Source organism: Pezoporus flaviventris, unplaced genomic scaffold (genome assembly GCF_033815535.1).
Source record: "Pezoporus flaviventris isolate CSIRO_AGI_PZ_B2104156 unplaced genomic scaffold, CSIRO_AGI_Pfla_v1 ptg000005l, whole genome shotgun sequence".
NCBI lineage: Eukaryota > Metazoa > Chordata > Aves > Psittaciformes > Psittacidae > Pezoporus > Pezoporus flaviventris.
In genome coordinates, this window is record NW_026892553.1 from 3,039,116 (window position 1) to 3,066,205 (window position 27,090).

The window sequence follows — 27,090 nt, forward strand, 5'->3', positions numbered from 1 at the left end:
TGCTTGCTGCAGCCTGGGGAGGTGCGTTTGAGCTGATGAAGATAACCTTTGCATAAGTGACCTTGTATCCAGTGCATTCTGCTGCTGGTCTGACTTTTGGTATCTGTCCCACAATTACATGATGTAAAAGCAAGCTGATTGCCCGATGCTGAAATTGGCATTTATAGCACAGCTGCATGCAGCTTGAATGTAATATTTGTAGTTAATGACATTGCATCCGTGTCTGTTGCTACATAAAATGGAAAGTCTGGGTTCAACCTGTATGCGAGTGCAAGAGAGGACCTTGACAGTAAACCTCCATTAGATGTCATTAGGAGAGGTTTGGAAAGGTAGTTGACTGAGCACAAATGTCCAATATTAATGCTAAACAAGAAGAGCTCTGAAGTAAGCATGTGAAATGCATGTGAAACTATTTACTGAGCCCTGGTGATTTGGTTTGTGCTTTGGGCACTGAGGGTACCATTAGACCTACAAACCCTGAGAAAGGTTTGCATTTTATTTATCTTAAATATCCCTACCTCAGACAATATGGGTGGGTCTTAAGTGGAGAGGATTTTGTGAGTTAAAGGCCTTGATTAATTATTTAAGGACTGAGAGCATGCTCAGTGAGGGGCCTTGAGGGAGAAGTAAGGAAAAGCATGAAAGAGGTGTAGTGTCAAATCTGAGAAGCTTGCAGGACCACACCTGAGGAAATAAGAGTTTGACCTTCAAGACAGATAGGTTAGTATGTTCTCTGAGTTACTTGTACCCACTTTTCCTGGGGATGAGGGGAATACCTGGAGTCCTTCCTGGTTTGCCACTGCCTGTTTTGAAGATAAGTACTTTGTCTTGTGTTTTCTGGAGAGAAAGGAAAAAACAGCACTGGATGTCACTTCTGTAGTGCTCATGACTGGTGGAGTTGTCCCAAAGCCAAAGGAACCATCTCCTCTTTCTTACCCTTCAAAGAGCCGCTTGTCTTTTAGAGAATATCAAACATTGTTTTTTTTCACCGCGCTGTGTAGTTCTTTTGAACCTTTCCTCCATTCTTCACCTGCCTTTTCTGCCATGAACGGACTGGATGCCCTTGCACAAGCAGCGGTGACACCTGGCTCTGCTCTTTGGCCTGTGATATGTGGGCAGAGAGGAGCAGAGCACAGCAGGCCAAGCGAGGCTTTCCCACGCCCCTGAGTCAGGAGGCAAGGCTCTTGGGCAGACAGCCAGGAAACCCAGAGTGGTCCACCATGTCTAAGATAAGGGAGATATGCGTGGTACTTCCTGCCCTGCAGGCTGGGGTCACCCACGTGTCCCCTCTCTTGCAAGTCTTACAGGCTTCTTGGAAATTTGCTTCTCAGTCCTTTCTCCTCTTGTTTTTTATGTGTTTAGCATGCTGGCTCGTGTTAGCAATGATTTTGTTGTGTCTGTTATCTTCAGTATTTCTTTTTAGTCACAAAAGCAAACAACTGCTTTACATATTCAGCAGATGTCAAACTTTTTCCTTTAAAATAAGCCACACTGTCCAGCCTAAAGTGCTGTAGTGAGACCGCCAGGATTCTTTATCTTCCTTGCTGCTAACAGGTGATTAAATAAATCTTCGATCAAAAGTACACTTGTAGAAAACATCTTCAGAAAAAAAAAAGAAAAAGTTAATTTTGCCTTTCTTCTGTTGTCATTCTCTTCCCCTTTGTGACCCCCTTACAAAGGCTGAAAGACAACTGAATAATGCAGGTTAATTTTCTTCTGTGTCCCTGCTGGCTCCTGTCCCCCTGCAGTGCAGCAGGGAGCTGGGATTACTCAGCACTGTCGGTGCCAGGACGGACCTGCTGCCAGCCCAGAACAGGGCTCACGTGTGGGTCTTGTGCTTGAGCAGCTCTGGGCTGTGTCCAGCTGAGGACTCGCAGCTTGCTCCAGTCATCCTTCCAGGAGGCAGTGGCTAAATGCTGGCTCAGTGGGGTTTGGTTCAGAAAGGGTACAGCATCTATCCTGAGACCTCTTCCCCCCCTTTTTTTGTTTTAAACTTTTATGGTCAAAGCCAGCTGCGGGCACAGGTTGGAATATTCCTGCAGGTCTTACTTGGGATGGCTCAGAACCGGAGTTGAAGCCAGCACCGTATGGGACTTGTTTTGTAATGTCATTAGAGGTGATGGGGACTCTTATCTTAAACTGGGTTCAGTGCTGCTCACTTCTTAATCATGTACCACTGCAGACTTTGTTGTGTCATACACTCACACAGGTAAGTGTAAGTTACCGCCTTCCATGACGTACTAATATGTGTAATTCTCTTCTGCTATTTCAGGAAGCTGAAGCACTGGCAAAGCAGCAAGCATGAATTTCAACTGCCTTAAACGTTCTGTAAAGGGAATTTCCACAGCTTTTTATAAAATAGTACAATTGTCTCTGCTTCAGGAAATGTAGGTGTGATTTCTAACATTTGATTGGTGCTTGCAGCATTCACCTAATACAAATTTGAACACAAGATGACAATGTGAACATAAAGTTAGAGAGCGTGGAGTGTGTTACTGCCAAGTTGGAAGCATAGGAATGAAGCAATTGGACATGAATGATTTTCACCTAATTCAAGCTGTCTTGGCAAGTCGTCCATTTTGTGTAAACGTAAAGAAACTATTTTAGTACTAATAATACAAATGGGGTTATACCTAGGGATCCAAGTATTTAAAACATGGAAAACAGCATCTAAAACCTTGTCAGATAGTAACTTTAGTGCCTGAGTTGCCTCAAAAATGTTACTGAATTACACAGTAATTTTTCAGTGTCTTTTCTGGTTTCAGATGAAATTGTAGGTGGTGTTGTGTAGTATAGCCATTGTAGTCACTTTTGAAAGTTGTGTTTGTTCTTTTGTAGAGTGAATATTTAAGATTTGTATTGTAACACACTGTACAGATGGTAAAAACAAACAAAAAAGCCATGTTTTTCTCATGTAAGTGATCCACGTGGGCTCTTTTCACAAAAAGGGATTTGGGCAACGGATGGCCTTTCCGTTGGCAAGTTCATCACACAGCTGCCTAAGCACGACTCGATTACACATCTATGTGCAAGGTCCAGTGCACCTCAGTGACGACTGCTCTAATCCCCAGGCACTCCTGCAAATAAGCCAAAACAGCCAGAAATGGCATTTCCTTACCTGTGTAAGGGTGAAAGCCTTTAATGTATTTCTCTACAAAAATGCCAGTTCACACTGCTTATAGCATTAGGCATCGTATTGCATGTTCAAGTAGTCATTAGATCCATATAGTATTTTTTCAAAGGAGGAAATAAATGTTTGAATAGCAAGAATATTGTAATTAAGCAAGACTTCTTTTTTTTTAAGGTTTAAAAACTTTTTTCCATTGTTATTGCCATATCATAAAGCTATTGCAGCAACGGCAGATCCATTAAAGTGTCTTGTATCGGTGCAATATTAACCTGTCTGTTCTCCCAGTGTTCCTGAGAGAGACTCTTTTTCTTGGCCATACTCAGCAAAAATACAGATAATTACAAGTGCCCTGAAGGGTGAGAAACAGGTTTTGAAAGTGTGTGGGTAACTTAAGATGCATTCTGCACCACATACTTACTCCCCAAAAGCATCAAAACACAGGAAGAAAGATAATTAGTCTTTGGCATAGTTGGAGGCTAATTCTAATGGCTCCACGCACACAATTTTGATTTTCTTTGTTCTGTGAAGACAGAGAAACAAAAGGGTACAGATCAGCGAAAGGGTGCATTGCCATGTGGTTATTTTACACTGATGCTTTAAAATCTGGGCAGTGCTTTTTAAATACTTTCTGAAACTGATTGGAGCTCTTGGTTTCAAAGTCTGAAATTTAGGAATGGGGAAAAAAGTCAAAACTCAACGCTTACAAAGATGTTCTAAAGTGGAGTAATTGGATAGTTCTCTCACCAACCTTTCTTTGGGACTTTTGTTCTCTTCACTACCACTAATGATCCTGTCAATGTGTGTTAGAATGCAGCTTGTTGCTGTTGGCTGGAGAGCAGCTCTGCTGCCAGACAGCTCATGGTGAAACTACTGCCTGATCCAGTGTAAAAGTGAGTTAAAGTTAGTTAAAATGACATTTAATTCATGTTTTATCTCTTCTGAATTGGAGCCTGGGAGGTCAGTTTCAAGCTTGTGCTTACATAAGCAAGCAGAGTATCAAAAAGCACAGGGATAGATTAATGTTGCCTTCACACGCCTTTGTGCTTTTTCGTCAGCAGCTTCATCAGTAATTTTGTTAAATCATATTTCAGTAATTCCTGAAATGCTGTGAAATTTATTTCTAAGACTGTTTGAGGATGGAAGTTAGGTTATGTTTTAAACCCAGTGTCTGATTTTTTGTTGCTCAGTATGATTTCACTTGTCTGAACCTAGGTGATTTTTCTTTCTTAATATTGGCCCCATCTTTGTGTCTCAGCTAGTGTTTAAGTAAACTCTAAACGAGTTTTGGGGAAAGTATGGAGGCCTTGTGAAGAAAGTGGGGTTTGACACGCGAGTCACTGTGCTCATGCCTGTTTGCTGTGTTTCCTCTGTAAGGAAAGTAATGGTGTAAGTTTTGTAAATTGCAGTCATTATTTTGTGGAGTATGTAATTGGAAATCTCTGCCAAATTCAGCAACCCAAAGCATGCTGAAATGAAGTTGGTCTCTGCTTCTGATGGGCAAGAAAATCACCAGGTTTAAGAAAGCAAAGTCACTTCCCTCGCCTGGTCCCCCAGCCTCGCCATATGGTAGTGTTCAGACTGTGTCAGCATTCCTAAGAAAGCTCTGTTGAGACAGACTGAATTATTTCTTTGTCCAGGGAACAAGGCACCAGCACAAACAGAAAAATACTGAAAATAACTCCTTGTTGTGTGTAAAACCTGCGTTCATTCTGATGCAGATACCCTGCATGAATTTTGGAGTGCTGGGAGTCTGCTGCCTGTTTGCTGGTTTTCTGTCCTGTACCCGTGTTGGGTTAACAATGGGCACAAGAACGGAATTTGTTCATTTATCTGTTGTTTTTCTATGTAGAAGGCAGGCATTGAGGATTTACCGTGTATATTAACCATTCCTGTATCATTCCAATAAAATCGGTTTAGATTGCTTTCTCACACGACTGATTGGTTCGCATGGTTTGTTCACGGTTTGAAGTGGTCCCTTCAGTTGGATGAAGTGGAGCTTCCAAATGAAAACGCTGCAAGCTCTGTACAGCCAAGCGCGTGTTACACATGCCCTGCTCCTCTGTTACGTCTTTTGGGTTGGAGCTCTTACCTATTGCAATTAGTGGGTTTTAATTACTTAGAATACCTCTACCCAAAATAGTCACTGGAGGCATTTGGGTTTTGGGGGAGCACTGAATACACTTCCTCATTAACCTGCTTCCCCCCTCATTCCCCAAGGCTGTGATAAATGGGAAGCGGATGGAGGAAATTGGGTTCATCCCATGCCTGCAGAGCCTGGCTGTGCCAGACAGTCCCCGTTGCTTTTTTGGCAATGTGTGATTAATTAGCTTTTAGGGAACTATGTTACTAAATATTTGTGTTGCCAGAGGGCAGTGTAGGATAAATTTTTAAACTAAAACTATTCCTTTTTTACCTTCTGTTCGTGCCTGGTGGATCCAGCAGGTTCATTAATTTAAGCTTTACGTGCTGAAGTTTTGCACCACCTAAAAGATGTTCTGTAGAGCCTCAGAAGATGCATTCTCAAGCCCTCAAACTGCCCTCGGGGTTGCCCAAATCTCAGTCTTCAATCCACATCCTCCAAAGGAAGCCAGTAACTTACTTCTTTCAAGAGTGGCTTGTAAGGCTGCTTGCGTGCCATTTATATGATCAGCTTCTGTTCTGTCTGAACAACTGAAGCACAACTGAGAACCACCAGTTATGATGTCTGTTAATGGTGTTCATTGGTAGTCCCTTGCATTGACTTCCTCTACTTTAGCATCTTAAAAAATGGTCCATTGTGTAAGATAGGAAAAGGGGCTTTGGGTGCTATTTCTGAATTAACAGTGAATCCCGTTTACCTTTCCTGTATATGCTCTTCACTTGTATAACCCAGAAAAATCTCCATGTTTCTTGTTTGTTCATACCAAGTCAAAACCCCATGCTGCTATTCATTAATGTAATAAGAGTTTTCAAAAATCTGTTTAGAAAACACACTGCATGTGTGCATATAATGTTTACTTAACTTGCTGTTTCAGGTCGCAGTGGTGTGCGCTGTAGTAATAAACTTTTCTACCAATTCATGTGGGACTTCATTGTTTTTTTCATGCAATATTCTCAATCTGCATCTCATGGCAAATTCTGTAAAGTCTGATTGTATCATTGAGATGGTGTTGCACAGATTTCAGATACCAGAAATGCCTTGAGGGGTGCGCAGTGGAGGTAGGTGCCTGCTGGTCCCTGAATGAAAGGTCTTCAGAGAGTGTGTTCAGTTTAACTGCACAGTGACAAAGCCCAGAATGGGTTAACCTGAGGTACAGCAGCAGTTGAGGAGGGGCTCTGGAGCAGCTCAGATAGGGGTGAGAGTGTGTGCATGTATATACACACATACATACATATATATATATATATATATATGCACACACACAAACACACAGAGTATACAAAGATCTGCTCCGTGTCTTGATTTTCTGGCTTTTGGGTGGGAAGGTTTTTTCTAGATACGAGGAAAAGGCAGGGGCCAGTCCTGTGCACTCAGGCCCACAATTTGATGCATGCAAGGAATAAGGCTTACCAAGAACAATGTAATTAATGTTCTGGGTTTTTTTCCAAAGGACTAATTTAAATCCATTAACATGAGAGACTCAGACTGATCAGTAACCTGTGTTAAGGACTTTTATCAGAGCTGATCTGTGTTTTCCCCATGATGGTATGAGAACTTTAATAGCCGATTTAAAAAGGCACTGAGACAAATCCGTCACCTTCTAACCAGCCAGTCAGGTTTCCTGACTGCGTTTTCCTCTTTCACCAAGTCTTGCTTTTTCAGGGCTTTGCTGTGCTGTGGGAATGTGTGTATGACACTGCCTAGCAGGAGGCGGTCTGTGTTCACATTTCCCCAGCCTCTGATGATGAGCTGACTGAAGGAGTAAGGGGAAAGTCAAGGTATTTCCTTATTGCTCACATCCAGGTAGTCCATTCCAGATCCCAGTTCTGGTGGTGTATTTTTGCCACATTACTTCCCCCCCCTCTTTTCTCACAGAGATTGGGACAGCCTCTGCCCTTGTTCTGGAAATGGATTACACCCATGAATAGATCAGGTAGCACTAACCATGCAGAATAATCCCTCTACAAATAAGTCATTAAGAGGTAATTATCTTTTAATGAGTTTCCCTGGGGAAGTGTTCTACAATTTTTTTGTATGATGTGATCTTGGTAGAATGTTTTAGATTGAACAGTTCATTATTTTCTTTGTTTTCAGTAGGTTATTACTAATAATTTTGAACTGGGTTGGTAAACTTTCAGAACAACTGGAAAATGCAGGCGGCTTCTAGAAGTCAGCTTTAGGTGATGAAGTAGAGAATTGCTGGCTCACTACAGGAGGTGAGCACCTTGAGCATGGAGTACTCCGAGTATGTAAAATACATGTGTTTAAGATGCTGCATTCATGAAGGAGCAAAATTGATTCTACATAGAGTAACTTCTCTCACAGGTTTGCCTGTTGAAGACTTGGGCACGAACTTGGGACTTTTCATTCCGAGTTGCTCAGTACATTTCAACATCCTTTTAAGGGAAACGAGCGACATCACTGATGTAACATCAGCTGCGATGTAATTCCCCCGGGACTCCGTTCCTCTCTCAGCCCTTTCCCAGCGCACAGAAGCAATTCGCTGTTTGTGCCAGCAGCCCTTGCTCAGACGGACGGGTCGCGGCGTTACCGGTGAATCCCGGTGGCCGCCTCCTCCTCACGGATCTGCTGAAGCCCGGCGGCTGGTCCAGGCAGGACCCCCCGCACCCCGGGTACCGGCCACCGCCTCGGGGTGTTGCTGTGGCAACCAACCGCGCCCTCCCATTGGACTTCCCTGATGTCAGTCAGGGATGTCCGTGAGCGCCGCGGGGCTCGGTGCCTGCCCTGCGTGCTGCGGCCGCATCGCTCCCATCGGGGGCCATCGCGCCAGCCGGCGGCCCCCTGAAGTGTGCTTCTGGAGGGAGGAATCGTGCTTCTTGGTGTCTAAAACCTGCATCCCAGCCCCGTGAGCGCCTTTCCGCTGCAAAAACGCCCCTCTGGGATCGAAACCTGGCTCGCTGTGCCGCTGTCATTAAACCTGGCAGAAGAGGCATCCCCGGAGAGCTCGAACTCGGGTTGGGGTAAATAAGGAGTTGCTGTGGGAGAAGGTATTGGAAAACTCGAAGAAGTTGGGGTTTTAAAATGAGATAGTGATGGTTTAAATGGACTTGCAGCAGCTAGGCTTGGAATAAAACAGTTAACGTAGTGAACTTCTATTTCACATTTATATGTATCAAATACAGAAGCTGGATTGAGTGACTTTGCATGCTACTTCTTCCCCATCAGAAGAAGGTCACAAGACTATAAATCTGGCTATTTGTTTCAAAAGGGGAAATGTAAATATCACCGCCTCTGTAAGTCAGGTGGGTGACAGCACGAAGCTGAACTGCTCTAGATGGAAGTACTGGGTGGAATTCAGGTTTGGTTTTGAACAGCCGGGTGAAGTAAGACATGGTGATCCTTCAGAGGACTTAGTTGGTGTTAAGTGATGTACTGTGGCAGTTAGCAACTCATCAGCATTGCACCACAGCCAGAAACGACTCCGTTCACTTTTTTAACATCCTCTTTTAGCTCTGCTGTCACTTGGTATTCAAAAACCGTGCCCTTTTCCAGTGGGATCACTTCTGTTTTAAAAGGGAAAAAAAAAGGGAACTAAATCATGTGTACTGTTTTTTTCCACACAGACAGCAGTGAAGAAAGGGTATGTAAGAATCTGTTCTTGTGCAGCTGCTGTAGTAGGAGAGTTCTGGGCTATGTGACCATCCGCCTCCCTTACTTGACGAGGTTTGGTAAGTCTGGGCTTTTTGTGCCCTTTTTCCTCACTCTTTGTTCCAGAATGCAGGCACCATTTGCTTCACTTAAAGAAGGCAATTTTGCTAAGATACCCGTATTTTAGCTCTACATTAACACTGTGACCATCTACTGAACACTATGACCATTTTCAAAGCAATGCAGCAATAGTTTTTAGCGCTTAAAGATGTGGGTACCTATATCCCATTTTTCAGAGGTACATGAAGCATATGTAAATGATCCCATAGGTAAAATAAATGATTATGCTAATGTAACCAGGAGAAGGCATGGTGTATTGCCTCACTTGCTGGCATATTGCAATTCCAGTGTTGCCTTCAGCTTCAGGAGCAGTGCCTTTCCAGCTGAAACAGAACCCTGGAAAAGAAAAAGCAAATGGCTGTAACGTGCCAACAGGTGGGAAATAAAAAATATCCCATCTTTCAAGTAATTGGAGTTGTAGAAGAGCTTTCTGGAAGGAGTATTGGGATTAAAAAAAGTGACCCAGTGTTTCAAGTTTGATGGCTGATTGATAGAAGCAAATGAGTGAAGTGAGGAGGGTCTTTCTGGTTATATATCATATATACTCAATCTGCAGTGATTTCATTGGTGTGGAGGGTTAAATAGTGACTTGCATGGCATCCCTACTGATGGAACTTGCCAGCCCAGTGAAAAGTATTGAGCCTTAATTGTCCATGATGCAAGTAGAATTTTGGGTGTATTCTCAACAGCATGCCAGTGTGTCACGTTCTGTGGGAGATTTAGTATGTACTCTGCAGTAAAGCTGCCTCATCCCTTGCCTCTGCCCCCTATTTCAAACCATTAGCACACTAGAGGCACGTAAAGGTACTTGAATTACTCAGAGATTTAAAAAGGCATTTGAAGAACAGACAGATTTTCTTGTGTTCATCTTTCCCATGCCTCCATAAGAGGAGTGCTGGGGAATCGTTTCCTTAGTGAGTTTAGGTCAGACTTGGCACTAAGTGGAAAGATTCCCACTGATTTTAACAGTAGGTGAATTGAAAAGGAATGGTAAAGACTTGCTAAACACAGTAGATTATTTTGAGGCATATTGGCCAGCTTTTAATTGTTCATTTATCAATCATTTTCAATGATTGATATTGATTATCTTGACTGATAAAAGCCTACAGATACACAAGCATACTACTTATCGCTATTGGGGAAGACAAATTAATATCTATCTTTTAAAATCATCATTAAGAGGAGCTTTAAAAACATTCCTATATGTGAACTACATGTTAGTTTTGCTGTATTTGAACTATCATCATCTTTTAAAGGTCCTTGGCACCTCACAGGAGGGCTCAGACCAATTCAGAATCAACCTCTAAGTCTGAATTTGATCTTGATTTCCTTCCTGTGTCACTCCTTCAGCTCTTGGAACTTGTTGTCTTTCAGTGGAAAACCTTGATTTGCAACTGATGGTAGTGATATAGACAAGTAAAATAATTTTGTTGATTTTATAGCCTATAACTGTGATCTATCTCAGCTAGCCACAATACAGAGAGGTTACTAGGAGCAGAGGTTGCATTAGAGATGAAGGACCCAGTTAATGCCCTTCCTATACCTACTGAATGACACTTGTTGACGTGGTATAGAGGTTGGAATTGTAGAAAAGCATGGAGTTTGCTAAAAGTAAGTATTTTGGAGAGAGAGCAAAAGAATCACAGTCTTTATGAAAAGCACATTGTGACTTTTTTGTTATTGCTCCTCTTTGTCCAGAGAAGGTTGAGGTACTCTGCTTGTCACTCACAGGACGACATGGAACTCTGCTGATCAGGCTGTTACTCACACTTGTCATCATGTTGGCGGAAGGCATCTTAACTAGATTCATGTATAAAGAAAGCTGTCATCAAGATAAGCCTCACAAATCTCATGCACCCAGAAAGGATAAAGAGGGAATCTGGAGACAGAAACTTGTAGACAACCCAAAAATCAGAGGCTTTGCTGATGGACATGAGAAGCAGGGTGAGATCCCTGCTAGAAGCAGCAAAATGGATCCCAGGAGCAGTCCTCAGTGGAGATCTGTAGAAAAGGAACCTGCAAAGGAACACAAAGTGCTTGTTAAAGGAACCGTGTCACCGGCTTTGCATATCCCCAGGAGAGAACAGGATACTGATCAGGTGGATTTGTACAGGTCCTGGTTGTGCAACAGCATTTACCAAAACTACCCTGACCTGCACATTGGGGGAGACCGCGTGGGGGACCGCGCGTGTGATTCAGGTTGTGTTTTGGACCATGCGTGGGATGAACTTCCCGATGGCCCTGTTCTACTGTCTGCAGATATCCCTCTAGGTCAGTCCCCTCCATGTGAGCATCCCGAAAAACCAAGTGTGAAGTCCCTGCCTGGAGATGAAGCTGGGGAAAGGAGTATTGTGCTCTGTAAGGAGCCCCTTTCAAACTCCGTGCTCAACAGGTACATGGAAACAAAAGTGGCAGAGCTCTATAAAGAGGTTTTTGAAGAAAACCTGACCAGATGTGGTTCTGTAACAAACCTCCTCAGCTGCAGCTGGGTAAGGAATAACCTGACTCAGATAAGCTTTCAGCTATCACAGGAGCAGAATATCGAAACATCGAAAGCCAGAGAAGTGCTCTTGCACTCTTTAGCTTTGTTTAGTTTGTGCAACACTACCAATAGGAATAGCTCTGAATTCAGTACTCCAAACTTACTAATCTCAAACCCAGCATGCATGAGGAAGAGCCGCAGGACACAGTTTACATCGTGATTGATCAACTTAGCTGGAGCGGTGAATATGGTTTGGATGTGAATATTTCACTCCAAGGATTAGGTTGGGAAATAAAACATTTACACACTACAGACTTTTTCAGATGAATATGTTAAGGCTTGAATCATACTTTGTTAACAGAGGAAGTAAAGGTCATTGTTTCCTTTTTTCCTAATATAGAATTTGAAATTAATTTCTCTCTAAAATACTACTCAACCGTATTTTTATACTGTATATGTCCTCCTAAGACTCTGTCTGTATGAATAGTCATGTACCATTGGATTTACTCCTGAAAGAAAGAAAAATCAGTTGGAACATGGCTGATAAAACTTTCCTCTAAGAGACTGATCCACCCAACCAGATAGTGAAAGAGTCAGGTTGTCTTTACCAGACTGGACCATGTGGTTGAAGCCCAAGTTTGAACTACTGGGGTTCAAATTTTGCTCCTGCAAAGCTTGATCACAGTGGAAAATGTTTCCTTGGTTTGAAAACCTTGTGGGCAGGTGGAGGCGTGCAGGACTCGGGCATTATTTTGTGCATACCATACATAGGAAATATATTGACAGGATACATGAATGAAGACACTAATGTTATTGCAAATGTACGTTTGTACTGCGTTAGGTGGAGGATGTTACAATGAAAATCTGGGTGATTGTTGATCAAGATTGTAAAAATGTTTAATTTTCTTTAAAAAATGGTTTTCTTTTAAATAAATCCTTACCTCTCTGATGAAACCCGTGCAGCTTTCTGTCAGTATACTGTTGGTTGTGGATTATCTGTGGTTTTAGTAAATGGACTCTGCTTTTATTTCCTTGGACATGAAGCACCTCCACTCTCAGCAAGGTAAGATGCCTGCAACAGATGGGCAAAACCAATTCCTGCTGAGGCTGAGCATGTGGCAAATAAAATAGTTAAATGAAATCTGACTCATACGTGTCCAAGACTGAAGTGACCATCCTTGCTGAATCAGAAATTCCCATCGGCCTCGGTGATGTAAGGAGTGCAAGTGACACTTAAGAAATGAGTAATACTTGTCTAAGAGGGCAGTAAGAAAGGATGCTTTGCTTTTACTGGGCATTGCCCTGATTCCTTCCCATCCTTCAAAACCAAGTCAGGAGTCCTTTGGAAGAGGCTGAAGGACTGCATTGGTAGAGATGCAGAGAACAAGTTAACTGAGGGTGAGAGGAAAAATATTCCAGGGGACATCAGTAGCCAAAGGGTTTGCAATTAACCACAGAAAAAAGTGCTCTGTGGCATTTGTGCTGCCTTGCCCTTGCCTTTGATTTCCCCTGGGGTATATTTATAGCTCAAACTGAAGTCCTGAGAGAAGTTAATTGCACAGAGTTCTTCCTCAGGAAACGTGGAAGTCGGAGTTATGGCTGAGGGTCAGACTTTGGTCAGTTTTCTGTCCTTCCCAGCCCTGAGAAGCACAAGAGGTAGACCTATTCTCTCCTTCTCACCCCTGAGTCCTGGCCCTAGGTCTTGAAGCCAACTGTGGCTTCAACACTGATGTTCACAGATGCTGCTGAGCACTGTTGGCTGCCGCAGTGGGAGCAGCTCTGATGTCCCTGCTTCTCCCATCACCTGGAGAGAAATGGCTCAGTGGAGGAGCGTGGAAATGAATATTCTGTGTGCCGCTGTGGATCTGTGTCAGTCCCATCCTGTTTAAGGGTGGGTTTCAGAGCCCAGTTTTTAATTAGTTTCATCAAATATGTGGACAATTTTGTCTGGAAGGAAAAGAGCACACAATACCACAAGCAGCATCATAATAAAGGCTGCAGATACAGGCTGTCCTGATAACTTTAGCTTGTATTACAACCCAATGGAAGTGAGAAGCATGTTACAGAGTTCATGACAGCAGCTATACCAACATCAGCAGTATTATGGACATGGATGAAGCGAGGATGTGTCTAGCACCTGCAAAGATAATACATGACTTTATTGCTGGCCTGCTTTCTGGTTTTGTTTTTTTACTAGAAAAATGTAAGATGACTTAGTTTTTAGAATTTTAATGGAGGAAGGAAAGGGAAAATTAATTTTTCATAGCGATGTAGCTGCATAGCACAATAATACACATTTTAGCAGTGCAAATGAGGATGTAGATAAATGTTAATATAAAGCACCACAGACCTGATTTTGTTATTGCTGCTGTGCAGTTTTGCCCATGGAAAAGTATCATGTATGTTGCTGTAGAATACATTTTAGGAGCAAAATCTGGTATTTCTGGAAAGCCAAGACAAATACATTGATTACACACTTAGTTACTGGTTTAATGTCAGTTTTATTTAAACTGATATGTTTCAATCCATGGCATGCTTTGGATTTATTTATATCTGAGAGGTACTGAGTCCCTTTGTGAATTTGAGTAGAACTCCATCAGCTGCACTGGAACTGCACCCATTGTCACCCGCAGGAAAAATGGCTCAGTGAACTCAAATTACATAGGGAAAACCACTTCCAAGGCGTGCTCTGCTGGAGGACACCACGTGTATTCTGTTAGAGATGAACGCGGTGCTGTGTTTTACAGAAGGCCAAATGCTGCCTGGTGGCTCTTTTCGTCCACGTGCCAGAAATCAAAGGAGAAATGCTGCCAGGGAATTCTTGCTTTCACATCCAGTTCCCATCTCCTATCCTCATGGAGAACCATTTACCAGGTAATGGGACGAGGATGCTGGAGGCAGCTGGACTCTTCAGTTAAACCTACCCAATTAAACAATACCTGTAGTTAGGACAGCCTGCTCTGTCATGGGCAATAAGCCTCTATAGAAGGTGACTCAATCTACCTGGGTAACAGGGATTTTTACATGCCAGATCAACGTTAGCAATTTTTCTGCTATCTATTAAATAGTGAAATGGTGATATCTAGTGGTGGGTTCCTTTAGTACCTCTTAGTTCAGGATTTCCAGAGCTTTACAACCATTTTGCAAATAAATCTCAAAGTCCGGCTCTCTTTGGAGGGAGGATTATTTCCCACAAAAAGAAGGATGCTCAGGCATGCAGAACAACAGCTTCTATTAGCTGATGTTGTTATATTCTGCAGATTAAAATCTACAAAGATGGCAATCCATCTTTCTCCACAATAGTTGACATATAAAAATGCAATATTGATATTTTTTCCCTGGTTTGCTCTTGTTTTACGTATAGGTTTCCAAAGTTTAGCTATATGATTTTAATTAACCCAATCTTCTTTTTCACTTAATTCCTGTCTGCATCTGCTCTGAGTTAATTTATTTGTGATGACCCCATCAATCTGTTGGGAATATAAATCACCTGCGTGGGTGCCCAGCTGCTAGCAAACCCTGCTATTCCTATGTGCTAGGTCCTGACTGCCTGGGGGCTTCTGAAGTGGAAATGAAAGTGTTTAGCATTGACCTGTGAATCCCAAGAGGCCAAAGACCTTCCTTCTTTTGTCCTGTTCCTTGCAGTGATTGCAGGTAATTCCCCTTGGCTTGGGGGCAGTGCTCTGGGGAAGGGAGAAAGGCTGGAGGAGTATCTGATGCAGCGGAGCATGCTGGAGGGGGAGTCCTGCATCAGTCAGCAGCAGGATTGTCTCCAGATGGGTGACTGAAACTTGCACAAAATGTGCTGGGGGTGTTCTTTGGACTGTGTCTATTGGAGCTTTATTTCTCTTGGGATGCTTGTCTGGGGCTCTTTTTTTCCAGGGAGAAAATTTGGCGCAATTGTTAAATCGCCGTTTCTTGGAAACCATCTGGCACCTTGCCACTTTCCCTATGGCGTTATTCACTGGTGTTTAACTGCTGAAGGAGCTGAGTAAGGGGCTGAGGAATTTCACCTGGTGAACGCTAACTGCAAGAGACCAGAAGAGCCGTGTCTTTGAAATCAACCAGAAGAAGCACTTAAGGCTCGCAGGGGTTTTCCATGTCTTGTTAGCACTGCTTCTCCTTGAGGGTAAGTGGAAACAGCATCTTTCCTAAATATAGCTCCAGTTATGTAAAACTGAAATACGCTGCTCTGAACTCTAAACTTCCCATGGAGCCAGGCTGGGTCAGCCTGGAGAAGAGAAGGCTCCTGAAGGGGAGACCTGAGAGCAGCTCCAGTGCCTGAAGGGGCTGCAGGAAACCTGGAGAGGGGCTTGGGACAAGGGATGGAGGGACAAGACAAGGGGAATGGCTTCAACCTGCCAGAGGGGAGACTGAGATGAGCTCTTAGGCAGAAGCTCTTCCCTGTGAGGGTGCTGAGGCGCTGGCACAGGGTGCCCAGAGAAGCTGTGGCTGCCCCATCCCTGGCAGTGTTCAAGGCCAGGTTGGACGCAGGGGCTTGGAGCAACCTGCTCCAGTGGAAGGTGTCCCTGCCCGTGGCAGGGGTTGGAACTGGATGGGCTTTAAGGTCCCTTCCAACCCAAACCAGTCTGGGATCCATTCTATTTGCTCGGTCTGTCAGCAGTGCTGGCAAGGTAGATGAGGCTGGCTTATGTGTTTATTTTGGTAGTGTCATTGCAGTTGAATTAACCCAAAGAGGGGTGCTAGCTGTGATTTCCCCCTGCTGTTTACATGGGATGGGAAATCTTGGCTTTGCTCTGGCCATGGAGTTCTTCACTTTACATTAAGCAATGTGGTATGGCTCCAATTCACTTCTCATGCTTCTGTGTTAGGCTTTTCTGCCAATTCTCAGGTCATTCTGTACCCAGCTGTAGGAAGCTCCGTAGAGGTTTCCCAAGTTCCAAGGCACAATGCTTAGAGTTCCTTGTGACAGACATACATTCAAGGAATATTGCTGGCCTTTAAGCTCTGATTTACTGTATAGGGGTCCTGGATGCTTTAAAAAAATTTTTTGGTTTGTGCAATAAGATAATTTCTTAATGTGCTGTGTTCCTATTTTTTGTTATCATTCCCCATCTGTGGTGACTACACACTTCTGCTTTCCATTGCCACATGTATGAGGCACACTGAGCATTTATTTACTTGCTCTTCCATTGCTCAACCATACAAAATTGGTATTTCAAGAATTAATTACTAATCTGAAATGTAACAAACATTAACAAAGAGGAGTGAGAGAAACCCCAGGCTCATACCTGCTCTCACTCTTTGTGTGCATAGAATGCATTAGTGCTTTGCTCCAAATGGATAACATTTGTGAACTTAATGGACCAGGGAACATACCTACAAACTGATTTCCAAAACATCTTCACTTGAAGTTTTAAATTAACAAATTCTGTTCATTCTTATTCCTCTTTCCTTTTAGCTGAATTACAAGAATCCTCTCATGGAATAGGAAGGGAAGACATCAGTGTTGCATATGCAAAAGTCATGCAAGTTATAAAGTAGTATGTGCTGGAGGTGCTTGTGTGCTTAGAAAGGAAGGTGGCACAGCTCGGTTTCCCTTCACTAACCATGCACTGCTCGAGCCCAGCTATGGAGTATAAAGTACAGGTCACTGATCACAGGCAATGCCATTGCACTGAAATGGCTTTTGGATAGATTTATTGAATACTTTTACGTAACAAATACATCTTGGGAAGTAGCCACCTGCTTATGCTTATTCCACAAAAAGAAACCAGAGCCTGCATTCAGCAGGCAAAGGACTTCAGAAAAACTAGACATCGCCTAACAGTTCATGTCCAGCCTGCTTTGGAGTACAGTGTGGTATGTAGGTGTATGCGTGTCCAAAGAGCAGAGGGCTGCTCCATAAGCCACTACACCGGGACTGATCTTCACCCCGGGTTGAAGTCCGTGTATGAATGTATCTGGGGTATCATCAGTAAATGTACAGTGTTGAGGAGGTGTAACATGTTCACACCTTTGAGGTGAGGGGTTATAGTGCTTGTGTGCATTGAGTCTACTACAACTTGATTACAAGTTACTACAAGGCACATGGAAAACAAGGAGGCGACTGGAGACAGCCAACTTGGCTTCACAAAAGGCAAATTGTGCTTGATGAATTGGGTGGCTTTCTGTGACAGGGTTACAGTGTTGGTGGCTGACATCATCTTCCTAGATGACTTTTAAGGTCTCTTCCAGTCCAAGCCATTCTGTGACTTCATTTACAGTCACAAGCTCAGTGCAGGTGGCACTGCCATTTGCCTGCTGTGATCACTTGCACCGATTCACAGGGTTTGTTTTCCTTGTTGGTTCTTGCTTTGTTTTGGGATTACAGCACTATTGTGACCACGCACCATGACAGCACTGGTGGTCAGCATTGGTTTGTCCATGATTGCATATTTTCCCAGGGGGTGGCTAGCAGTTTGGTTGGGGAACAGGAAGAGTTGAGTAAACTGGAAGAAAATGGTGAATAAGAAGAAATTCTTCCATCCTTCTCCACAGCTGAGGCTCTGTGCGTGTAAGGCAAAGCACTCCTTCACCCTTCCCATCAGCCAGACCGTAGCTGAAGAAAGGATGGGGAATTGCAAAAACATGGCCTATGATCATGGCTTATGCTCATCTACCAGGACAGGTTCCTGCAGGGGTTTGTTCCTCTACCATGAATACCTCCCAGTCCTGTTTATGCATAAATGCTCCAGGCCAGAGCAGGAAAAGCCTTCAGCAGTGCTCTCATGAGGAGGGTTTGGAAGTCCAATGGGCTTGGGCTCACATTTAATGAGAAACAACTTCCACCTCATGGTTGACTCTTCTGGGTGAGCTCAGCTTCTGGGTCTCTTAGTCTGACCTGCTGTATAGCATCGTGATCTAGAGATTTCCTGCATGGCTTTGAGGACTCTAGTTTGCATCAAAAGGAGCGTGACCAGCAGGTCGAAGGAGGTGATCCTGCCCCTCTACTCTGTTCTTGTGAGACCTCACCTGGAGCATTGTGTGCAGTTCTGGGGTCCTCAACATGAAAAGGACATGGAACTGTTGGAACAAGTCCAGAGGAGGCCACAAGGATGATCAGGGACTGGAGCACCTCCTGTATGAAGACAGGCTGAGAAAGTTGGGGCTGTTCAGCCTGGAGAAGAGAAGGCTGCGTGGAGACCTCATAGCAGCCTTCCAGTATCTGACGGGGGCCTATAGGGATGCTGGGGAGGGACCCTTCATTAGGGACTGTAGTGACAGGACAAGGGGTAATGGGTTAAAACTTAAACAGGGGAACTTTAGATTGCATATAAGGAGGAAATTCTTTCCTGTTAGAGCGGTGAGGCACTGGAATGGGTTGCCCAGGGAGGTTGTGAATGCTCCATCCCTGTCAGTGTTCAAGGCCAGGTTGGACGAAGCCTTGGGTGAGATGCTCCATGGCAGGGGGGTTGGAACTACATGATCTTAAGGTCCTTTCCAACCCTAACTATTCTATGATTCTATGATCTCCTAAAAATTAAGGAGTATTAAAATTATTATTTAATAGAAGAAATTGTGTATCACCACCTGAATATGAATCTGATTTGTGGTTGTGTCAGTTCTGGATGTGTCTCTGGAAACCAAAGTTTGGGATTTAAATCAGGCAAATATTTCTTTAGATTAGCAAAAGGAGAAGAAGTGGGTACTTTAAGGCCACAATTACAGGCTTCTCCAATTAGAATGGTGAAGAAAAATATTAAAGCCCGTTTAGTTTACAAGTGATTTAAGCGGTTGTGCAAAGTGCTCAAACTGTTATTGACAAAAGCAGCATCCAAAGAGAAGTCAGTGCCAGAATGATTAAAATGGTACTCAGCCTGGCATTGCCCTGTAGGAATTCTTTAAGACCTGTGTTAATTAGGTGTTGCTAATTGTAAAGCTGTGATGGCTGCTGCGTTGTGGCTGCTGTTTGCAGTGAGAGCAGTATGGAAACTGTGCGGAAGCTGTATGGAGAAAGTAGGTACAAGGCAAGAAGATTTTGGATCTTGTGGCTACTGATAGCAGAGGGCTGTTTGTCAGACTCTCTCCATTTAGCAAATAAAATCGTCAGTGATAAATCTGTGTTTTTCAAGTTGGCAAAATGTTAAGCAATGAACCATAAAATGTGCATCTAGTGTTCTATACATCCTCTGCAGCTTCCTGATGGTGAGAGAGCGTGGGCAAAGAGAATGTCTTATTCTTTTGATGTATTCTTCTTCACTCGTTTCTTGGTAATGTTGCATTTTGTTCAAATTCTCATTAAAACCAGATTTTTGAATGAAGTCAGTGCTGTTAAATCAAATATCCCTTCTTGCCTGAGCTCTGTGGGGTGCTCATGAGTTAAGCAGCACATCAGTTCATCCAGCTCACTGCAATGCTAAGTTGGTTTCTCAATATATTCATAGCCTGTGAAAGGCTGAGGAAAAACATATGCTATAACTTTGAATTTTAAGGGGCTTTCCATTCCAGCTGTCCGGAGCAGCTGCGAGTGTGATCCTTTCCAGCAAGGGAAGTGTGATGAGGGGCTTGGTCTCAATTTCAGTTCCCATTAAATCTTGCTGAACTGCCTGTCAGCGTTATGTGCCTTCTGTGTTTGCTCACAGGCCTGCGTGCGGATGGAAGTATGTGCTCTTCTGTCCTGGACCTTCAGAGAGATCAGTATTTCACGTGCAGTCTTCACTGGGCGTGTTAAAATGCAATGGAAAATGCAGGTAGTGAGGAGGAGAAGCTGAAAAATAAGGTGATTGTTTGAGTTATGAGCTTGGCAGATTTTTTAAGACAGTTATACTGTGTGATTCCTTGTGCTGGGTATGTCTGGGAGGCCCCAGTCCACCGTATGACTTTCACGTTATCAACCATAAACTGTGAAACTCTGAGTGCTTGTAGCTGAGTAAATATTTAAATGATTTTCTGATTTGAGGCCCAAATAATATGGAAAGTCTTTGTGGTACAGCAGCTAAAAGGTGCACAACGAGTTATTTTTCTTTCCCCCTATATAAGGCATAAGCTTATTCACATTTCTCATCTATAATTTTCAGTAGCTGATATATGAATTTCAGGAGGTGATGGAAATTGTGGTTTAGTTTACAAATATTTCTTTTTTTGTTAAATGATACATGCATTCACAGTGATAAAGAAGAGTTGAAGTATACTTAGGAGTAATTGCACATCAGGAAGGTAGGGAAAGGTTTCACTTCCATCCTTCTTCTCTCAAAGTAAGTGTCCTGGGTTCAGCAGTAGCAGTCATGTTTCTCCTCCTTGGTAGCTGGTGCAGTGCAGTGTTTTGACTTTCGGCTCGGGAACAGAGCTGATAACAATGATGTTTTGGTTTGGCCAAGGACTTTGTGAGCCTCATGCTCTGCCAGGGAGGAGGGGAAGCCAGGAGGAAGCAGAGACAGGACACCTGACCCAAACTGACCAAAGAGGTATTCCATACCACAGCACGTCATGCCCAGGATGTAACTGGGAGTTAGCCGGAAGGGTTGGGAGACTGCAGGGTTGGAGGAGGTATGGGTCGGTGCTTGGTCGGGGGCTGGGGGGCCGAGTTATCGGTTGGTTGGTGGTGAGGTGTTGTATTCTCTTCCCTTGTTATTTCCATTATCATTGTTATTATTGGTAGTAGCAGTAGTGATTTGTGTTATACCTTAGTTACTAAACTGTTTTTATCTCAACCCGTGGGAGTTGCATTCTTTTTGATTCTCCTCTCCGTCCCTCCGGGAGCAGGGGGAGGGAAAGAAAGGGGGGGGGAAGTGAGCGAACGAGTTACCTGACTGGGTTTAAACCACGACAGTAAGTAAAGAGAAATAATGTGTTGCCATCAATTAAGGAGTATAAGGAATTAAAATAGTTATTTTAACATAACATTTTCATTGCATCAGCCTGAATTCTGGTCGCTGTTACTATATCACACAATACTCTGTTCTTCTCGTAGTCCTGTTCATTCCAGCAGGGGCAAGGTACTTGTCAATACAATTATGGGCATCAGAATTTAGCTTGGAAACCTAAAATCTGGGAAAGCACATTACATTAGAAAGAAAATGAAAGCATGTCAATGGATGTGTGATCAAATGGTACTCGCATTAAAAAGTTGTTCAATAATATCAATATCCATTAAAAGAGGAACAGCATATATTCTGTTATCATAGAACTTTGGAAAAACATTCTGCCTTTGGCTTTCGGTTTATTTATAACTAATATGCAATGAACAAGTATGCAAGTAAGAATTTAAGTGTAGTAACAAGTGTATTTATATAGAACTTCAGGGTAAACCGATGCACCCAGAAAGATGAGTTTCGGAATCCTAAAAGCAAACTTGAAGGTTCTCACTGTCGAGAAATACAATGACCAAAATATTTGCAAAGGGTCTTTAATTATCCTTGTGCAGGTCTAGGAATGGCAAGCCTGTAATTAGAGTGAGAAGAGATGGAGCTTTTAAGAGAGACACTTGAAGGCCTGCAGGATGAAAGCCGGTGTGCAGCGAGAGGCTGCACTGATTGTCTGCGCGGACCCTTGTTGAAGAAAGGAGCAGAGACAAGAGAAAGCAGGACCCGGATTCATTAGAAACTGCACAGGTTACTGGCTCAGGCTCTTTCCCCCTCTGTTAACATTTACTATCTTAAGGACTACGGTGTGTTTAGCTCTGTTTGGGCAGAGAGCTTTGGTGAGCAGTTAAGGTAAATAAGTACACGAGTGTCTTTTTGCTTCACCTGTTAACTGTTGCTTAGCCCTTAAGGTCCTGACTTTATAAGTGAACTTTACTTGAAAACAGTGAGGCATGTTTTAATGTTCTTTTCTCTTTTGACCTTCCTCAGATACCATCCCAACTCTGTTGGGTTTTTTTTCTGGTTCCATTATCAAATAGATATTGATTCTACCCACAAACTCGTTTTCCAGATAGCTCTCTTCAGCTTACTGCAGGTCTTTTTTTCCTTCCAAGATGCAAACATTTCATTTTTAGCTTAAGGTAAATAAAAGTGATTATTAACTTCTGTTTTTAAAATGGAGCATTTGGGATAGAGGAGAAGGGGAGCTTGGCAAAACTCCTTGTCCATGCCACCAAATGGAACAAGTCTTTAAACTCTCAAATTTAGCACCAAATATTTCAGCAGAAAGAGGAAATATGATGGCTTGGAACGTGAGCCTGGGCTCAGAACTGCTTCCATGGCTCTTAGCTCTGGCTAAGTAATTTCTTAATCACTTCTTAATTGCTGTTAAAAGCACGATATTCTCTCTCCTTTGGAGTAACAAGGGATCCTGTCTTCTCATGTCTTCCTCTCTTCCCTGTTCCAGACCGCGTGGAATTGAACCATGGAACAGAGATGGAGGAAAACCTTGTGGAATTTCTCTCCTCCAAGTGTCTGTCCTGCAATTTTGATTACTTTTAAAATATACAGAGGGAGAAGTGGCACCGAGCTTAAACTAGCTTAGTTTGCTAGACGACTGCTCTAATGAGAGGAGTGTTGCTTTGCGTTAAAGTCAGCAAGTGTGGTAAAGGCACACTTCAAATTCAAATTATCCATGCTAAAGGATACACTCCATGAGTGTACACTGTATCTCTCCTGTCTCCCAAAGTTTATAGCCCAGGATGTGAGTCTGCATGGTCTTGGGCTCTCACTTACAGCAGAGAAAGGGGGTCACCAGCTTGTTATTGCCAGCTCAATTTTGGTGTCATTTAAGCAGCTGAAGAGAAACAAATAGGCCATCGATCAGTCTAGCAACAGCCTGGGGCCCCTGTACTTTAATTATGTGTGTTCTTTGGACCAAATTTATCCCTGTTGAAACAGCATCAGCTTAATGAAAATCCACAATGGAGGAATTTGGCCCAGTATGTTTATGCTCTACATATGTCTAAACATCTACATTAGATGTTTATATATCTAATACTGTTGCTAATAACATTTTATTTTTGGCTCTTCTGCTTTTGTAAGCAAGCTCATCGAGCTTCTGGTGCCATTCCAAGTAGGCAAGAGAGGTAAAGAGAACACTTCCTGTCTTATAAGAAGAAGCTTTCAGCAGTTGTTGAAATACACAGGTGACCTCTGCCCAGCACAACACTGCAGCTCTGTATTTAGCCTAAGATGGGATGCTTTGCTGGATTTACAGTGGGAGCTGTGGTTACCAGTAATGCTGCTGTGTGTTCCCTCTGTGGGCACTGGAGATATCCACTGAAGTCTACTATAAGATGGGTCCATTTCTGGATGAGGCTGATGTGAGACCTGTTCCATCAAAGCCCAGCTGCCAACTTCACCCTCCAAAAAGGGTTGCTGAGAGACTGGAAGTCAAAATATGTCAAGAGTTAGGAGTAAAGACAACTTATCCCTTTCTCAAGCATGCAAAGGTGTGCTATTGGTCGGGGGGTGCATGAGGCATTTCTTCAAGGAACCTTCTGCAGGAGGAGCCTATTTGGGTGCACCTTTGTGGTGCCAAAGGGTGCAATTCTCCAGCACGGTCTCCCAGCTGGAAACTAATGGGAGGAGAGTCAGTGTGAGGCGGAGCGGCTGCTCCTCTCTTTGCAGCAACCCATGCAGCGAGGGCGAGCTGAGCTCCAGAGTCTCCAGCAGTGCTCCCAACCCCTCACCGCAGCAGTGGGAGCTGCTGAGCAGGAGCAGGCAGTGCCCAAAATTCCTGTGGCTGGCAGCTTCCAGGGAAAATGGAGCATCAGAGGCCAGGGAGCAAAGCTGCAGCTGCTCTCCTAGCCTGGTCCTTGCTCTTCTCTGTCCTCCAAGCCACCAGGGTCAGAGCTCTGCAGGGATCCCCACCAATGCCACAGTTAGAGGATGTCATCTCGGAGAACATCAGCTGGGCTGCAGAGGAAGCTCAGGGCAACGAATCCTCAGAGCACACGTTCTTCTCTCCGGATTATCAGCATGTCCAAGTCCCCTTTGAAATCACCCTCTGGATCATGCTTGCATCCTTGGCCAAAATAGGTAAGGCATCTTGAGGGGATGAGGAAGGACAAGGGTCTCTGTGGAGATGGCGTGGGCAGGAGTGGCCACTGCTTCACCAATCTTGGAGCCTGAGATAACATGCCAAGTCCTAAAGATGCACAGATTGCGTGCCGGACATGCTGCACACATAGAAAATAAATACTCGGTTGCATTTGTGGTTGGAAATGATGTTTTTCCATCTGGAAGTTCACACCTGTGCATGCTGTTGCTGTTAGTAGGAAGAATATCAGGCTTTCTATGAAAGAATTTTATTTAACTGCAGTATGTACCAATGTATGCATTCATCTCAGTTCGCTTGCGAGCTAAGCTATGTGCAGGTTGTCCACTGACACCTTCATCTTCAAATGAAAATGCCTTGTTCTTAAAAACCTTAAGTACTTGTGGTTGTCTGCATTTCTCTCTAGCAGTGGGTGTTGCACAAGGCTGACTCAACCGGACTGTTTTAAATGTTGCCTTTAGCTTTAAGTGTTAATGATTAAGTAATATTAAAAGTGGCACCATTTATAATTGAGAATGCTTTTTGTGAGTTTTTTTTTTATTTTTAGTGTATAGAATCTGTATTGTTTAAAATTAGCAGTTGCTGTTTATGTAGGTGCTGAAGATGGGCCTGTTAACTAGATTGCATCATAAATAATTCCAAAAGTGTTTTTATTTATGCAGATGATTTCGTTTTTCTTTTTGTGTATTACCTGAAAATATGTCTTTAACCTTATGCCATGATGCAATGCAGCCTGAACCAACAGTAATTTTAGAAAGTTTGGTATTTTCAGTGATCTTTCAGATCTTGTAGCAAATTTTTGATTGAGTGACTCCACCTTAACTGTGGGCATTGATTACTACTACCCTAAGGTGTAGCCTGCTGGAGGTGGGGGCATGTTTGGTGCTATTTAGCCAGTTTGGGCTGGTAAGATAATATGGTTTTCATCTATCCATCCCCTTCCAGGGTTTCATCTCTATAACAAGCTGCCTTCTGTTGTTCCCGAAAGCTGTTTATTGATATTTGTAGGACTCATCATGGGGGGGATCATCTACGGCTTAAATGACAAGTCACCACCTGTTATGGACAGCGACATCTTTTTCCTGTACCTCCTGCCACCCATCGTCCTTGATGCAGGTTACTTCATGCCCAGCCGTCCCTTTTTTGAGAACATTGGTACAATCCTCCTCTATGCAGTCGTGGGGACAATATGGAATGTGTTTGGGATCGGCTTCTCCCTGTACGGGATCTGCCAGGTGAAAGCCTTTCGCCTGCAGGATGTGTCATTGCTCCACAATCTCCTGTTCGGCAGCCTGATCGCCGCCGTGGATCCCGTGGCGGTGTTGGCTGTGTTTGAAGAGATACACGTCAATGAAAAGCTACACATTTTGGTCTTTGGTGAATCGCTCCTGAATGATGCGGTGACGGTGGTAAGGATTAGCCTCTATTTTGAGTATTTAATGTTCAGATGAAGGGTGGGCTGGTGCTGAGAGGTGGGATGTGAGATCTGCAGAGGGAAAAAGCATCAACGGTCTCTTCTAGCAGAGGGCTTCTGGCCCACTTCTCTAGGGTGAGGTCCTTGAAGCTCTCGGGTGAACATCTCTTTGACTGCATAGAGATGTAAATGCATATGACTGCCACAGCACTCCCGTGGTAGGAACCCAACTGCCAAAGATGCTGACACCTCGCTGTCGGATACCCCAGCAGCGTATTTTAGTGTCACTGTTACATATGGCCATGTCTGGTTAATATCTTGTTAACATCTGGTTTTCATGTTTTTCACCCAGGTACTCTACAAGCTATTTCGATCTTTCTGTGAAATGCCCACCATCAAAACTGCGGATGTTTTTGCTGGAGTTGGAAAGTTCTTCGTGGTTGGGCTAGGAGGAGTCCTAGTAGGTCTTATTTTTGGGATGACCGCTGCCTTTACCACGCGATTCACCAAGGATATCCGTGTCATCGAGCCGCTCTTTGTCTTCCTATACAGCTACCTTTCCTACCTCACTGCTGAAATGTTTCACCTCTCGGGGATTGTGGCGTAAGTACATCCCAGCATCTCATCTGTCCAGGAAAGATTTCTGGCTATATTTATTGAAAACTAACAGAAAAAGATTGAAGTTTGCTTAGTCGGAAATCTCTGTATAGCAGTGGACAGTGAGTATAAGAGCCTGTGGAAGAGTTGAGAGGTATAACCCCATTTCACACATTACACAATAACACATCGATGGTAATAGCTACAAGTCACAAGCAATCCAGATGATTCCTGCTGGGCAAGCTTCCGATGGCTGACTGCTTTATGGAGGTTATTGAGGAATGTTTATTTGAGCTCCATGGTTTTTGTTTGGAAATCCTGGGCATTCAAGCAGTGAGATGTCTAGTAGATTTACCAGAGCCAGAAGAGGCTTTCTTGGCATATTTCATTTTTTCCATGTTTGGCCTAGCCAAAACCAACATTTGAAGAGCTGCAAGGAGTATTTAATCAACTCCTCAGCCAAGTTTGGTCTTGGATAATAACATTAATGGTCAAAGAAAGCTCACCTTGGAAAGCAGAAACAGATGAAAAACAGAGTGATTCAGTCATGGTTTCTGTGGGCTGGTAGCCACCGAATTTGGCTCTCCTACTCAGACTAAGCCAGCTGGCACTGAGGGTCACAACCAACTATTTAATATTTCCCAAAAGACAGACTGCATGGACAGCTACAG

The 27,090-nt window shown here is 43.5% G+C and overlaps 4 protein-coding genes across 7 annotated transcripts in view; 3 read left to right on the top strand and 1 right to left on the bottom strand.

Moving 5' to 3' along the window:
• SH3BGRL (SH3 domain binding glutamate rich protein like) overlaps positions 1 to 5,061 on the top strand; it is a 32,968-nt gene extending 27,907 nt beyond the window's left edge. The window contains exon 4 of the mRNA XM_061445680.1: positions 2,273 to 5,061. Coding sequence (XP_061301664.1) covers positions 2,273 to 2,305 — 33 coding nt within the window. The 3' untranslated portion in view covers positions 2,306 to 5,061. The remainder of the gene's footprint in view (positions 1 to 2,272) is intronic.
• HMGN5 (high mobility group nucleosome binding domain 5) overlaps positions 1 to 27,090 on the bottom strand; it is a 234,151-nt gene that overhangs the window by 48,961 nt on the left and 158,100 nt on the right. The window lies entirely within an intron of this gene.
• On the top strand, positions 8,203 to 12,538 carry LOC133265309 (TLR adapter interacting with SLC15A4 on the lysosome-like). 3 transcript variants are annotated; one of them, XM_061445683.1, is made up of 3 exons: positions 8,203 to 8,278; positions 8,855 to 8,959; positions 10,731 to 12,537. In XM_061445683.1, the coding sequence occupies exon 3, from the start codon at positions 10,778 to 10,780 to the stop codon at positions 11,699 to 11,701; it is 924 nt and encodes a 307-aa protein (XP_061301667.1). In that variant the 5' UTR covers positions 8,203 to 8,278; positions 8,855 to 8,959; positions 10,731 to 10,777; the 3' UTR covers positions 11,702 to 12,537. The 3 variants fall into 3 exon arrangements, with proteins under 3 accessions (XP_061301667.1, XP_061301665.1, XP_061301666.1); XM_061445681.1 differs by lacking the exon at positions 8,203 to 8,278 and having other exon boundaries at positions 8,447 to 8,959; positions 10,698 to 12,538; XM_061445682.1 differs by lacking the exon at positions 8,203 to 8,278 and having other exon boundaries at positions 8,447 to 8,959.
• The window catches only part of LOC133265310 (sodium/hydrogen exchanger 2-like), a 28,750-nt gene continuing 25,259 nt past the window's right edge, over positions 23,600 to 27,090 (top strand). The window contains exons 1-3 of one of the 2 annotated variants that reach the window (XM_061445684.1): positions 23,600 to 24,389; positions 25,354 to 25,817; positions 26,175 to 26,425. In XM_061445684.1, coding sequence (XP_061301668.1) covers positions 24,113 to 24,389; positions 25,354 to 25,817; positions 26,175 to 26,425 — 992 coding nt within the window. In that variant the 5' untranslated portion in view covers positions 23,600 to 24,112. The remainder of the gene's footprint in view (positions 24,390 to 25,353; positions 25,818 to 26,174; positions 26,426 to 27,090) is intronic. The other variant, XM_061445686.1, reaches the window with a different exon arrangement.